At 43.8% G+C, this 14681-nt stretch overlaps 4 protein-coding genes across 4 annotated transcripts; 2 read left to right on the top strand and 2 right to left on the bottom strand.

Moving 5' to 3' along the window:
- Nucleotides 1-496: 496 nt before the first annotated feature.
- LOC128738065 (zinc finger protein 37-like) lies at nt 497-8478 on the bottom strand. Its single transcript, XM_053832901.1, has 3 exons — nt 8338-8478; nt 838-1619; nt 497-779 (listed from the first exon to the last, which is right to left on the bottom strand). Exons 1-3 carry the CDS (start codon nt 8434-8436, stop codon nt 500-502), a joined length of 1161 nt encoding a protein of 386 aa, XP_053688876.1. The 5' UTR covers nt 8437-8478; the 3' UTR covers nt 497-499.
- A 264-nt stretch (nt 8479-8742) lies between these two features.
- Nucleotides 8743-9770, top strand: LOC128738067 (protein FRA10AC1). Its single transcript, XM_053832907.1, has 4 exons — nt 8743-9071; nt 9120-9279; nt 9346-9624; nt 9691-9770. Exons 1-4 carry the CDS (start codon nt 8802-8804, stop codon nt 9756-9758), a joined length of 777 nt encoding a protein of 258 aa, XP_053688882.1. The 5' UTR covers nt 8743-8801; the 3' UTR covers nt 9759-9770.
- On the bottom strand, nt 9746-10576 carry LOC128738069 (gastrula zinc finger protein XlCGF49.1-like). Its single transcript, XM_053832912.1, has 2 exons — nt 10472-10576; nt 9746-10378 (listed from the first exon to the last, which is right to left on the bottom strand). Exons 1-2 carry the CDS (start codon nt 10574-10576, stop codon nt 9851-9853), a joined length of 633 nt encoding a protein of 210 aa, XP_053688887.1. The 3' UTR covers nt 9746-9850.
- A 241-nt stretch (nt 10577-10817) lies between these two features.
- LOC128738064 (zinc finger protein 665-like) lies at nt 10818-14441 on the top strand. Its single transcript, XM_053832900.1, has 5 exons — nt 10818-10927; nt 11378-11960; nt 12019-12238; nt 12297-13710; nt 13770-14441. Exons 1-5 carry the CDS (start codon nt 10838-10840, stop codon nt 14439-14441), a joined length of 2979 nt encoding a protein of 992 aa, XP_053688875.1. The 5' UTR covers nt 10818-10837.
- The last annotated feature ends 240 nt before the right edge of the window (nt 14442-14681 follow it).

Genomic DNA, 14681 nt, shown 5'->3' with positions numbered 1-14681 from the left:
CAGTGATAATAATTGTGAATAATAATAATATATTACAGGTATTATAAATTGTCCATGATTATATGCATATTTATTATAATTCCTCTTACCTTATCAGGCTTTTCAGAGCTTTGCTTACAACTTATCATTTCCAACTTTCATTTGTTAAGGTCCGTTGTTTCGGTATGCCCCACAATCATTTCATAGTCGAATTTGCTCGAGAGAAGTAGTGTCACAAGATGGTAATAACTATGTTGAACGCTTCCTTTCTGTTGCCTTCTGATTTTCGAGCTAAATTCTCCACGGATTCCGGTTATAGCGTCCACATTCAGTATTGCTCTGATATTTTAGCAGTGTCATTCAATTACCAATAGGAAGCGGTAGGTGTATCATCTAGAATTATTTTTTTCGAATTCGACATTCACTATTGGAAATTTTCAATATTTCACAACTTATAAAATAAATAATTGCATTCAACAAAAACGTCATTCTGACCAGCGACAACCGATCCGTCCTTTATTCACAGAGCTTTTTTCATCATCGAATCCTTATAGCCTTTCTTACCGCTGAGATACATAAGTGGCCGTCCTGGATGATTTTTGTTCATGTGCGCAACGTACAGGTTCCGGTGGACAAACGCTTTTCTACATCCTTCAACGTCGCACTTGTACGGAGCCTCACCGCTGTGCGTTCGCATGTGTATATTCCAAACCGACTTGCAATAGAAAGCCTTTCCACACAGTTCACACTTGAAGTCACGTGTCTGGTTGTGGATCTTCAGGTGATAGTTCAATGTAAACCTGAAACATATAAAACGTATTAGAAATTTTATCAGGTAATGACTAAGTTCTGGCATACTTGTTAGAGCACTTCAGTGGACACAGGGGGCACTGGAACTTCCGCTCGGCGTGCGACTTCATATGTGACTTTACCTGTAGCTTGTTCTTGAAGACCTTGCCACACGTTTCGCATGCCGCTTCTTCGTCCACAACGTGGTTTCTGCGCCAGTGGCCACGTAGATTAAGCTTACAGTTAAATTTATCACCACAATCAGCGCACTCGTATGGTTGCAATCCGAGATGACGATTTTTGTGTCCATCCATCCGAATGATATCGATGTTTCGACCACATATTTCGCACACCAGGGTCTGTTTCTTCGCATTGCTCTTTTGGAGTACATATTCGCGATACTGTTCCGGTGGCATATCAATCGCTTCCTTGAACTTTCGTCGCCAGGGACGCGGAACGACTGTTCGTGGTCCTTCCACAGTTGTTTTCGGCTTAGGGCGGTACACCTTTTTTGGCTTTTTAGGTTTCGGTAGGGGTGGAAGTTCCGGTTCTTCTAGCGGAAACCAAGGTTTACGCGAAGGGGAATCGATTTCGGGATCTGTTTCGGATGAACTGACAGGATGTGCATTTTCTTCGATAGAATCTGGCCGATCAGGCTTTGTTTTAAGCTTTGATTTATTGCTGTAAGAATTTGGCAAACATCGTTCTTTCAAATCTTTTCGGACAATTCTGGGCTTATTTTTTAATCGCAGTTGAACGGATCGGCATTCGCTTTTAAAAGCGTAAAACCGTTCCACTAACTCTTCGCAGGCATCGCATGTATCTACCCTTGTGTCAGTGTTGATATCAATCTAAAATGGTAAAATAATTTGAAAAAAATATGAATACGAATATCTTTTGTTTTTTGTACAAGTTGGTAGGTACCTATATTTTGACAAGAGAGCTCCAATTTACTGTTTATCTAAGGTCAGCGAAAGAAATAAAAGTGTCGAGCGTAATTTTTGATGGCCTTCAAATGTAAGAAACGTAAACAAAATTCCTGTTTATATGCTAGGTACTGGAGTCCTTTGAGTTCAAATCCAATAATAATCGACTCGGATGAAGGACCGTTTCTAACTCTGGGATCTAGTTTGCAAAATACAAGAAACTACGAACCTAATAGGCGTGTTCTCTTTCCTCTTCACGTCTTGTCCTAATCTTGAGCTACTATTACACATCTTTGTTTCACTACTTTCTTCCACCATTTCCTTCGTCTATTCTTCGTAAAACTCTGACTTTAATACAAAAACACGAAGTTGCCTTAATTTCTTTGTTTGAAAATATTTTCCTAATTAATCATTGGGCCATAACAAATTATTGTTAAAGTTCCAGTTAGATTCTGGAGTCAGCTGGCGAGAAATGTGCCATAAGAATGCTGAAGGAAACAGCACAGCGCACGCCTACTCGATCGAACTTCAAAATAGGCCTACTAAAGAAAATGAAAACCGGACAACCCGAACTTTCCCGACGTCTAGTGGACTACGCTCACCGAGCGAGTATGACCGAAATAACCTCTGTTGAAATTAGAAATATATGGTAACGCAAATGAAAATTGCGGCGAGACAAGGCAGGTAGCCAGTGTTCCGGACTTCAGCTAAATGCGGGACGGTATGCGGGCGCCGACCGAAGCCAAGTTTTTAGTCAACAAAAAAGTTTTCCAATGATTCGAATGATTCAGAGGTCTACCAAGAACGTTCTGGACCGACATTGCCACATGTTTCCAAGATACTAGTAACGTGATAAATGTACAACAAGAGGTAAGGTATAAAACTCTTTCCAAAAAGTTCATGAAATTGATCCCACCAGCGCCCCCACACATGGGAGGTGCGTGGGATAGACTCGCCCGCTCGTTGAAAGTGTTAATTGAAGCAGCCCAAAATAGTCCTCGTAAATGTTACGACCTTGGACTACCTGCCTATCATCGCACGGTGTTTGGTGAACTACCCCTCGTTTAACATACCCCCCGTTGCCTACAATTTGAAACCAACATTGATGTCATTATAGTGTCAACCAGTTCAGTTGGCAAACTTGGAACGATTCCATTCGGCAAAGGCGATTAATACAGTTAATGCATGCGGTATAGTGGTACGATTATTTTGTTACGTTAAATAATTATCATATAGCAAATCGGTATGGTAAATAAATTATAGTGAAATATGAATATTCGTAAATATAAATTTAATTATTAGATATTTGGCCACCAACAGTAACCAAAAGGGTTAAACAGATTAGATTGTTTAATCTATTGAACTAAAACTAACCTAAAACATTGTATTAATTGATCAGTCATTATATTAAAAATTGCATATTTGAGCGTATTTCACCAAAATCGCTACAGAGAGGTTTCCATTCATCCGAACAATCTAAAAGAATTTTAACACTCAGCGAAATGGCAACGGCGGCTGGATTTAATGACACCTATTGCGTATGCGGCAATTGTGGTTTATCTCCGTCGGTTGATCGTGGGATGGTAGCTTGTGATAAATGCAGTATATGGTACCACTATCAGTGTGCACCAGTGGATGATTCTGTGGAGAATAGGGCCTGGTATTGTGATTCGTGTGCGAAAGTGGTCAGGAAAGATCAAAATCGCCTCTGTTGCGGCGTACTACAATGGAATTGGAATTGTTACGACTGGTGGAAAAGCAATGAAGTAGAGTATATGAGAAAGCGATACGACCCAGCTAGCACCAACTCGTATATCAATGTACGAAAATTATCGTAAATATCTCCTAACAAACTCGAAATTGTAACTAAATCTGGATAAAGTGGGACCAACTTGATTTTCCATCGTATACAGTGGAGCCCCGTTCGTTTGAACGATTCCTCATGCAAACTAACGGGGTTACTTTTTAATTTGAACAACTGGTAACCCGAAATATGCTGAAACCTGTGTGAACTGGCCGCCCTACTCTTTGTTATTGTTTTGGTGGTTTGTTTTAGTTGGCAGTTGCAAGTGCGAATATTGCATTTTCCGATCGGATTTCTATCTTAATCGTTAGGAAAACGAAATGTGAAACCGATTAAACACGCTAGGTCAGTATAAACAAATCGTGTTTATGTGCATTGTCTGCATAAACAAATGATGTCATGTTGAGAATGACATTTGAACCATTTTTAATTTGCACGTCGTGCAAACCAACGGGGTTCAAATTAAAAAGTGTTCAGATTAAAAATGGTCAAACGAACGGGGGTCCACGGTATAATGATAATAAAACTGACATATATACCATTTTCAGCACAAAATCGTATAGTAGTACGGAGCGACTCGCGCTAAATCGGATATTATCGTATATAAATACTTATATAGTCGTAATGCTCAAAATTATTCGTAATCACTTTTATCGCCTCCAAAAAAAGTACGGATATGCCAATTTTGCGCATCAAATACGATTTGTTAGCATGTATATCTGCACGTAATGCTGATTTTTATCTTTTTTATACATATGAAAATGCTAGCTGGGGAAGTTATAGAATCACTAATTTGTGAAGAGGCGTTAGAAGGCCATGAAAGCGTCAAAACTGTGGTTAGTAATACCAATAGGATTCCAGCGTGGATTGAGCAACAGCGAGACTTGTTAAAAGCAGAGGGAAAGATTCTCAAATGCTAATAGTCTCGGCGCGATCTCAAAGGCTAATCCTGGAGGAACAACGCTTTTCGAAAACTTTCGACTACCCGCAAGCAAACCACTGAGACACCCTTACGTCTTGAACAATTGTTTATCCCACGGAGGCGGCACGCAGCTGTTCCCGCGTCACGGAACGCATATCGTTGCGGTAACGATGGCAAATCAGCAACTTCCATTCCCGGTAACCGGGGGCTCAGAAAAAGCTAGTGATATGCAATATTCTCAGCCAAAACATGCGATTGAGTATAGCAAATGTGTGAACTGTTCCACGCCTGAGCGACAATGTGCTACTTAGGAAATATTGCAGCCGCACACGTACTGGGGCCGTCGGTAAACCAAATCGCCGCTCGGCAAGTGAGGCCCGAAAAGCTTCCTATATTTTCGGGAGATCCTATCGACTGGGCTCTTTTTATTAGTTCCTTTCAGAACCCCAATGAGGCCTGTGGATTTTCGGACGTGGAGAATTTGATTCGATTGCAGGATAGCCTTAGAGGACCTGCTCTCGACGCTGTGCGCAGCAGCCTGCTGTTGCCGAAAAACGTACCGAAGATAATCAACACGTTGGCGAGCTGCTCCCATACAAAAGGAGTTTCTCAACGCACACTGTGACGACCAGACAGAGTCGCTGAGAGCTGTTAGAGTCGATACGTCGCCGCAAAGCAAACCAGATGATAAATTAGGGTAAAAAACCAGTTTTAAGCGGTCTAAACGGGTCACTGATTGCTGTTACCACTGGAAGACAGTAACTGATCTTAAGCGCACAAGAAAACGGAGTTCACGTTAGAATTGTCATTGTCGTCGTCGTCGTCAGCATAAAGCAGGGGTGACAGTCATTTCCTTTCAACTCAATCTTGGGCCACTCGTCGTCAATTTCCCACTTAGAAGTCGCGAGTCGTTTTCGATCTGATTGAGCCATCTTGCATGCTGGGTCACTCCGTTCCTGGTGCCGGTGGGGTTATTGAAGAGGACCGTTTTTGTCACACTGCCAACGGGCATCCTTAGGACGTGTCCGGCCCACCGTAGCCTGCTAACGTTCGCTAGATGTACGATGGGAGTCTCCCCAAGCAGTGCCTGTAGCTCGTGATTCATACGCCTCCGCCACTCTCCGCTTTCAGTTTGTACTCCGCCAAATATCGTCCGCAGCACTTTCCGCTCAAACACGGCAAGAGCGCGTATGTCCTCCGTAAGCAGCGTCACGGCTTCATGTCCATAAAGAACTACCGGTCTAATAATGGTTTTGTACATTGTTAGCTTCGCGCGGCGGCGTATGCTTCCTGATCGTAGCATTTTACGAAGAGAAAAGTAGGCCCGATTTCCCGCTTGGATGCGCCACTGGATCTCCTTACTAGTGTTGTTGTCCGCGGTCACCAGCGATCCCAAATACACGAACTCCTCTACCACTTCTAGTTCGTTGCCGTCAACGGTTACCGTCCGTGAGAGGCGCGCGTTTGTTTCCTTTGAGCCTCTTCCTTTCATGTATTTGGTCTTCGACGCATTTATTTTTAGCCCAATTCTCCTAGACTCCGCTTTCAGTCTGGCGTAGATTGCCGCCGCCGTCGCAAAGTTCCTGGCAATGATATCGAAGTCATCTGCAAAGCCTAGAAGTTGGCTACTCTTGGTAAAAATTGTGCCTCTCGTTCCGATGCCCGCTCGTCGGATCACCCCCTCAAGAGCGATGTTGAACAGCATGCAGGATAGACCGTCACCTTGTCTCAACCCTCGTCGCGTCTCGAAGGGACTCGAGAGTGTCCCAGAGATGCGTACACATCACTCGATCCAATGTAGCTCTGATCAGTCGCGTCAGTTTGTCCGGAAAACCGTATTCGTGCATTATCTGCCATAGCTTGTCTCGATCGACTGTATCGTATGCTGCTTTGAAATCAATAAAGATGTGATGCGTGGGCACATTGTACTCCCGACATTTCTGCAAGATCTGTCGGATAGTAAAAATTTGGTCCGTAGCTGCGCGAGCCCCCATGAAACCCGCCTGATAATTCCCTACGAAACCTTGTGCTATCGGTGACAGCCGGCGTAACAGGATCTAGGAGAGTACATTGTAGGCGGCGTTTACCATCGTAATACCACGATAGTTGCAGCAGTCTAGCCGATCACCCTTTTTGTAGATGGGACAAACCATCCATTCCTCCGGTAGCTTTTCCTCCTCCCAAATCCTCGAAATAACCCAGTGTAGAGCCTTTGCTATCGTTTCTCCGCCATGTTTATAAAGCTCTGCCGGTAGCGCGGTAGCGGCCTCTCCGATGGCCGAGTGTATTCTGCCCCAACCGTCTTCGAGGTTTGAAGCACCCAACTCCTCGGAAGAAGGCAGTGCCTCATTCAGTAATCGCGCGTAGTTCTCGGCAACTTGTGGGTTATCTAGCGCACATGTACTGCTACTAGGTAATGGTCAGAACCAATATCCGCACCCCGACGGGAGCGTATTTTCGTGATGTTAGAGAAAAACCGACCCTCTATGAGAACGTGGTCAATTTGGTTCATTGTACGTTGGTCAGGTGATCTCCAGGTGGCTTTGTGGATATCCTTGCGCGGGAAAAAGGTGCTTCGGATCACCAGGTCTCGGGAAGCTGCGAAGTTTTTACGACGTTACTCGTATTCCGGCTGGTACTACGAGGAGGTCGGGATCGGAGTTGCTGGATAAGAGGCTAACGACCACTATATTCCGCATTATCCAGCCGTTTACCAACCAGCAAGATCTATCGGATGGTAAAAATAATCTGGTCCGTAGTTGCCCGAGCCTCCCTGAAGTCAGCCTGATGATTCCCTACGAGTTCCCTTGCTCTATGGTACGGGAGGGTATTTTCGGCCTATTAAGCAATTGAATCTATTTCTTCAGTCTATGTCTGGTTCTAGCAACAGAACAGGTGGTTGTGATGTTTATTTTAACCAAATGCAGCAGATTACTTACATTCTTGAGAAAGTAGTTATAATATCGGTATTTATTTAGCGATAGAAATGGAATTGTCCTTTTTCATCAAAAGTAAAAAAGTAATCATTCTTTTCGAAATTTTGCTGGATTCTTGTTTTTAAAACTTTTGAACGCATGGTCAGAACGTAATGATATTAATATCAAAATTAAAAGAAATCGGTTCTGAACACATTTTTCATGTTGTTAGTTCAAAACAAATTTTGTATGTGGTTCAGAAACTCTATAAGCAAAGGTTGTCTGCAGACGGCATTACCCGTTAGACGGTTATCATTTAGACGGCTCTTGTTACTTGTTACTACGTTACGTTGCAGCAGTGGTGCTTAGGTACAGGCATGGTGCAGGCCAGATCAGATCTCCCCATGAATGCCGCGAGCCGCATTGGCCTCTGGCCATTCCTGCGCATAACAAAATGTAAAATATGTGGCAACCCAAAGCCGATTTTGTAATAGAAACCACTACAAGATTGAAACCGGAAAGCATTCAGATCCACAACGTGCCCAAGGCATTACAACTAAACTGAGTGATCTTTGGGTCACCAAAAAATCTACTTAAAAGTCCACTATCCCACTTGCAAGATAATAAAAAAATAGGTAATCAGATTGCTAAGATTCTACCTTTTTAGACTCCCACGCAAAAATTATTAGCGTGGTTATTTTCTGCGTGGCCCAAACATGTTTGCAATTTAGCAATTTGAACCGTCAGGTTATTCATTATTGGCTCCCCACTGCACCCTTCCTTGCTCCACAAGCATATTTTATTATTAAAATATGAATTTGCGTAGGACTCGTAAAATTGCTGCGAGGAACAAGAATTCTCAATATATTTTGCCTATAAGCCGACAAACGTATAATTTACTTGAAAATGAATGAAAACCCTACCTATGGGGAAGCTAGCCAAGCTGGCCGGAAAAAAATGCGCACAAATTTACTATGCATATATTTAAGGAAATAGACTTACCCACATGCAGATGATATCCACAACCTTTTCCCGGAAATTACGTTCCTCCAAACGGTTATTAGCCGTACAATCTTTGGCACAAAGCCGGCAAATAGCCATGATTTTACGATAACTTTTTCAATCACTTCGCAACTCAACTTGATAGCATCAAAAACAAAATACAAGTGGGTTTGATTCTTTGATTTGATTTGATTATCCTGCTGATCCAGAGCAGCTGTAAACATTTGGCGCGATGTTTGTTTGCGATGTTTTTCGAATCAGTCGAACTGTCACTGAAACATATACGTTTCCTAAAGGCAAAGGGCTACCTGTGCCTGTGGACCTGTGATTGTGAGCCTGTGAACGAAACTTCGGAAACTGTCCACTTGTGCTCTCAGCAAAGCATTCAAAACAAAATTATTAAATAATTTTATTATAATTGGTGAGTTTATCGACTAATTGTGTGCTGCAATCGGCCTGCAAAAATGTCCCGCCGGTTGGCCAAATTGAACCCGTACGAGCTGCATAAGCACCTGATCAACGAATATGTCTTGACGAAGCCGGGTACAACGAAGCATCTGCAGAGGGACAGCTCCAAGGATAAAACCGATCACGACGTTATTCGCGAGAACCACCGGTTCCTGTGGGATGACGAAGAGATTGATTCGTGGGAGAAGCAGTTGGCCAGAAAGTATTATGATAAATTGTTCAAGGAATATTGTATAGCCGATCTGAGTCGGTACAAGGAGAATAAGGTGGGTGCAGAATCTTAATTCAGTAAATAGTTTAACAAACGTTTTCAGGTGGCAATGCGTTGGAGAGTCGAAAAGGAAGTTATCGCCGGGAAAGGTCAATTTATCTGCGGTAGTCGAGCGTGCGAAGCAGGAGAAACACTGCGAAGTTGGGAAGTCAACTTTGCCTATCTGGAGCATGGATCGAAAAAGAACGCTCTGGTTAAGTTGCGTGAGTAAACGATATCCTAATTGCCTATGGCAAGCGGTACAGTTTGACCGATTTTTGCTTTACAAGGGTTGTGTCCTAAATGTTCGGATAAGTTGAACTATCACTCTAAGAAGCGAGAGGTCAAGCGGTTGAAGAAGCGGGAGCGACGTAAACAGATTTTGGGGGATGAACTTGAAGGACATGAGAAGGAAAGCGTGGCGAGTGGAGAGTTGGAGGATAAGGACGCTAGCACGACCGATGCTAGCGAAACTGTTCAGCATTCTGCTGAATTGGATGTTGATTTAGAAAGTCAAAATGATTTACCCAGCTCCTCAGTGGCATCAGCGGAAAATTGTTGGTCTCAAGGTAAATTGTTCAATAATTATTGTGAAGATCAGATTTCAATGAATTGAATTTTTGTCATGCTTCTAGGTCCTAGCGTGGAAGAAAAAACAAGAGAAGAAGAGTTTGATGAGTATTTAGAGAATTTACTACTATAATAAAGTTACAAGAGACGCACTCAAATCATAAATTAATAACAAACAAGTCGTCGTATGTTTGAATGTAGGCAGTGAACGAAATTTTAATTACGTTAAGGTCCATCTTCCTCCAGCAAATGTGACCTTTCGTGTAGCAACAAATGTCTCCGTTTGGAAAATATTTTTCCACACTTGTCGCAACGAAACTCTGTCGCTCCATTGTGCAGCTTCTGGTGGTCAAGCAGCGAATAGATCCGCCCGAAATCCTTCCCACATATATCACAGGAAAACCGTTCGGCCATTGCATCGTGAACTTTATGATGCGTTTGTAGGTCTCGTTTGGCAGCGAAACTTTTGTTACACAAATCACACTCGAATCGGCCGACGTTTTTGTGTCGCTGCAGATGCGAAGTATATGTGGAGCGAGATTTCAGAAACACACCGCATTGATCGCACTTCAATTTCTGTGACCGGTGACACTCCAGGTGCCGTTGAAGCTTTTTCCATTCGTCGAACCGCTTGGAACAGGTATCACAGGTTAAAGTACCAGCATCCAGGTGGTTGGGATCCGGCATGGGTCCCACAAAAAGGTCACTGATTAGAACCTCTTGGCAGTCGACCACGGGCGGAACCGCCGGGCGCTACCGTCACATGAAAAATAAGCAGTCATAAATATTTTATTCTTTTCCGCAGTAATTGGAATATTTGTGCTAACTTTATTTCTCAATAATTACCTCATTTTCAAGTTCAGTTTGATATTGTTGAATTTCTGCACTTTCTCCTATGCTGTCAATGGCCATTTCACCGCAAATTTCTTGGACGGATAAATCATTGGTCATCGTCTGGACTTAAATTTGTTACTTAAATGCTATGATTTAATAAAATCAGTCATTTTATTACGAAACATTGGAAACAAACAAACATTAAAAAGCTTATTTCTCGAGGACGACGCGAAGCTGTGCACTGTCAAATCGCGGATTTTGGCATTTTTCTTTAGCTCGCTCGTTTGTAAACAATCGTCTTCTTTGACTCTGCCTGCTGGCATAAAGGAAGATTACATTTCCAAAACAGAGCAGAGAAGTTTTATCTTTTGAAAAATAATGGAAATCGTAAGCGGGAGTGACTTAAAGGAAGACAAACCGATGATTGCCGATCAAACCGGACCGGACAAAGTGGATTTAGACCAGCAGGTTTGTTAGATTTTGGAATAAATCAGTCGAAAAATTGAACTTGTTTACGTAGTGTTAGATGTTGTAAGGTAAACATTGTTTAAACAAGAAATTGCGATTAACTTTTTGTGCTAACCTTATTAAAACGAATTAAATATAGATTTGGCTGCGACTTATTTAGCTTAGCTTATTTGTTGTATACACAGGTTGAAAATAATAAATGACATCATATTTGGCTAGGTTCTATTCTATAATCGTAATTCTGTTCTTGTGCACTGTCAGCATTCATGCTAGATTTCAAGATAAAATTTTGTATTATATTAGTTTTTATATTATAGAAAATTGAAAGAGCATAATGAATACTCCAATATTAGAACTGACTGCGTGCAGAGACTGCACACTGATCGTATTAGAGATGCTAGCCGTTAGTTAAGTATTAGTGGGTGTGGCCTAACAATTTCTTCCCATCAGCCCTCCCCACCGCCGATGCTACCTGCGTACGGTCTGCAGTCTATGTTCGAGACAATCGACTATCTGATCGTACAGGACGGCTATCAGTGTGCGGCCTGTCCAACGGACAGGCGCCGTAGCTTCCCAGACATGCCCGAACTGCGTCGCCACATGGTGAAGCACGTCAACGGAGGTCGCAGCACGGGCCGACATGCGGAAATTCGATGCAACCACTGCAACCGGACGTTCGAGCGGGTTGATGAACTGCGCAAACATCTTCTGGAGGCACTGAACAGCGAGTACGGACAGTCGAAAAAAGCGGACGCCGGAGAAGACGAGGAAGAGGATATCAAACGACACATTGCCAGTGAAACACCGGTTAATTACATCATCAAAAATGGCTGTCTGACTTGTTCGGTTTGCGATGCCGAGTTCGGAGTGCCAACGCGGTGGAACAAAGAAAAATTTAAAATGCACGTCGGGAAGGAACACTGGAAAACTCCCGCCTACCGGTGCGACGAATGCGGTCGGCGGTTTACCGAGGCGGGAACGCTGGAGAAGCACATGAAGCAACACGTGGAATTGATGGATGTCGGGTGGATGGGTGAGAACTCACAGCTATGGAATGTATTCTTTGAACTAATTGAATATTTCTGTTACAGGAGCAGAACCATCCACCTCCAGTGGAACAAAAACCGAGCGTGATCTCAATTCGGATTCAGACGATGCTTTGGACTCTAAATTGTTCGACGAGAGCATGAAGGTTGCTGTTGAACTCCAGCTGGATGAATTGCCTCCACCGGAAGTACAAATAAAGGTGGAATTAGAAGACGAACAGAACCCGTTACTGGTCGAGGATACCAAATTGGAAGATTTAAAAAGGTTTTCCATTGTCTATGAAACACCACAAAGAAGGATGCTAACAATTTCCTCTTTTTAGTTCTATTCAATCGGACGTGGCTTCCGGTTCCAGTTCCTCCAGTTCGGAATCCAACGACTCCAACGAGGAGCACATCAAAAAGCGAAAGAAACCCAAAGTAAAGCCAAAATCAAAACATCGTAGGAAAAAACCGAAGGTCGAATGTCGAGAGATTCCCGACTCACAGGAAGGATCCATAATTTTAGCGTGCAACCTATGCGACGAAGGTTTCCTGTTGCAAAAACTGCTCGACCGCCACATGGTGCAGAAACATGACGAACGTGAGCGCCCGTTCAACTGTTCATATTGCGCCAAAACATACATGACCAACGGTAACCTGCAGGAACACATTCGAATGGTACACACGGGAGTTAAGTTCCCCTGTAAGGAGTGTGGCGTTGAGCTGTCAACCAAAAGTTCCTGGAAGCGTCACATGAAGGGACACACGGAAGAAGGATTCTGTTGCCACCTTTGCACGGAAAAGTTCTCCTCCCATTCGGTACTGGCTAAGCACATCCGACGAGTTCACGATAAAGTAGCAAACCACTTTATTTGCCTGGACTGCGGAAACACGTACGATACCAATGCAGCCCTCCGCGAACACAGGATCTCCCACACTGACGAAAGACGTTGGGAATGCACGGAATGCGGTATGAAATTTAAACGCAACCACAACCTGATAAACCACCGCAAAATTCACTTAGTCGAGAAGAAAGTAGTCAAATTAAAGTGCCAAGACTGTGACGAGGAATTTCCCTCGAAATCGGCTCTAGCTAGTCACCGGTCCATACACGGAAAGTTTTGCTGTCGGTTGTGCTCCCGAACCTTCGATTCTATAGCCGATTTGCTGCAGCACCGCCGAGAGGAGCACAAAGACAGCGTAAAGGACACGGCAGTCAATTGCCGAACCTGCCATAAACGTTTTCCTGACCAGGAAGAACTACTAAAACATCGTGAGGAAGAACATCCCCTGGAAGTTCCGCTGGTGTGTGAAGTCTGCAAAGCTACTTTCATCTCAACGGTTGCCTTACGGGCCCACCAACGTGAGCACAATCGAGTGATTCTGTACAATTGTCCAAACTGTCCGGAAACGTACAACTCCCAGCTGCTGCTGGAAACGCACATCAAGGAACTGCATGCCGATTGCAAAAATCACGTGTGCGATCTCTGTGGCAGCGGTTATCCAACGCGAAAACAACTTGTCTCCCATTTGGGCAGACATCGTAATCCCAACAGAAAGAAGGCATCCAACATACCGGGACATTACATGTGTGACATTTGCGGAAAGGAATTCAACTTCCGCGTGACGCTAAAGCGTCACGTAATCAACTTCCATGATAATGATCGAAAATTTCAGTGTCAAGTATGCGAAAAGATTCTGCTGTCGTCCGAAGGACTAAAGCTGCACCTCAGAGGTCATTCGGAAGATCAACTGGTAAGTAACAATTTTACATTAACTGCTTTGCAAAAATTAAAAATTTAAACCACTTTCAGGTAATGTGCGAACTGTGCGGCAAAGGGTTCTCCCAGCCGTACCGGCTGCGTGAGCACATGACCCGCCACGCACGCGAATCCAACGAGCAACGCTGTCGCATCTGCAATCGGGCTTTTCGCGACCCAGCCAAACTAGAACTGCACCTCAAGTCGCACAGCGGCGAAACGGAGTTTTGCTGTACCCCGTGCCATCGATACTTCGCAACCGAGCGGCACTATCGGTTGCACGTCAAACGAATGCACGAATCGGAAGCAGCCTGTCCGATTTGCGACAAACTTTTCCCCACGGAGCGCAAAATGAAAAGCCACGCCCGAATACACGACAATCCGCACATGTTCGAGTGTCCCAAGTGCTACGCCTGCATCAAGGAAAAGAAACACTTCGATCGGCACATGAAACAGCACGAGAACGAAGGCGTTCGGCTGCCGTGCGCCTACTGTCCGCTGACATTTTCGATGCCCAAAACCCGACGCATCCATGAGGCACGTTTGCATAAGGACGAACAAAAGGATGATTCGGTGATGATGGGAATGACGCCGACGGCACCACCACCTGCGGTGGATGCTATAACCATAAGTCCGAAGCATGAATCGGTAGGCGGTGTCACTCCATCAAATTTGGGTTATGTTGGCATTCCAGGCTTGAGGGAAGATGAAGTAAGTGTTGGTTAGTGTGATTTTTGTGTAAACTATTCCGTGTACAATAAATTGCGATGTAGTCAACTCACGGTGTTAAGATTTTTTTGCTTCCGATATCCCTTCTCCCCATGCATAGTAAACTTAATCATTGGCGGAAATAGGGAAGCTAAGCCCCTTTTGGAGAGATTCAGCCCTCCTAAATACCCTTACTTATGTAATTGGCCTAACGTTTTATGATAAGGGCTGCGCAGTATAATTTCACCATCTATTTCG

This window comes from Sabethes cyaneus, chromosome 2 (assembly GCF_943734655.1).
Source record: "Sabethes cyaneus chromosome 2, idSabCyanKW18_F2, whole genome shotgun sequence".
Lineage (NCBI taxonomy): Eukaryota > Metazoa > Arthropoda > Insecta > Diptera > Culicidae > Sabethes > Sabethes cyaneus.
The sequence above is the reverse complement of the archived record's forward strand: the minus strand, read 5'-3'. Positions and strand labels throughout refer to the sequence as shown.

Coding starts and splice junctions, on each gene's coding strand:
- LOC128738065 (XM_053832901.1), bottom strand. CDS start 8,436: ATGGCTATTTGCCGGCTTTGTGCCAAAGATTGTACGGCTAATAACCGT. Junction 1,620..8,337: donor TGGATATCATCTGCATGTGG/GTAAGTCTATTT, acceptor TTACCATTTTAG/ATTGATATCAACACTGACAC. Junction 780..837: donor CCACTGAAGTGCTCTAACAA/GTATGCCAGAAC, acceptor TATATGTTTCAG/GTTTACATTGAACTATCACC.
- LOC128738067 (XM_053832907.1), top strand. CDS start 8,802: ATGTCCCGCCGGTTGGCCAAATTGAACCCGTACGAGCTGCATAAGCAC. Junction 9,072..9,119: donor GTCGGTACAAGGAGAATAAG/GTGGGTGCAGAA, acceptor AAACGTTTTCAG/GTGGCAATGCGTTGGAGAGT. Junction 9,625..9,690: donor GGAAAATTGTTGGTCTCAAG/GTAAATTGTTCA, acceptor TCATGCTTCTAG/GTCCTAGCGTGGAAGAAAAA.
- LOC128738069 (XM_053832912.1), bottom strand. CDS start 10,576: ATGACCAATGATTTATCCGTCCAAGAAATTTGCGGTGAAATGGCCATT. Junction 10,379..10,471: donor AAACTGAACTTGAAAATGAG/GTAATTATTGAG, acceptor ATGTGACGGTAG/CGCCCGGCGGTTCCGCCCGT.
- LOC128738064 (XM_053832900.1), top strand. CDS start 10,838: ATGGAAATCGTAAGCGGGAGTGACTTAAAGGAAGACAAACCGATGATT. Junction 10,928..11,377: donor AAGTGGATTTAGACCAGCAG/GTTTGTTAGATT, acceptor TCTTCCCATCAG/CCCTCCCCACCGCCGATGCT. Junction 12,239..12,296: donor AAATTGGAAGATTTAAAAAG/GTTTTCCATTGT, acceptor TCCTCTTTTTAG/TTCTATTCAATCGGACGTGG.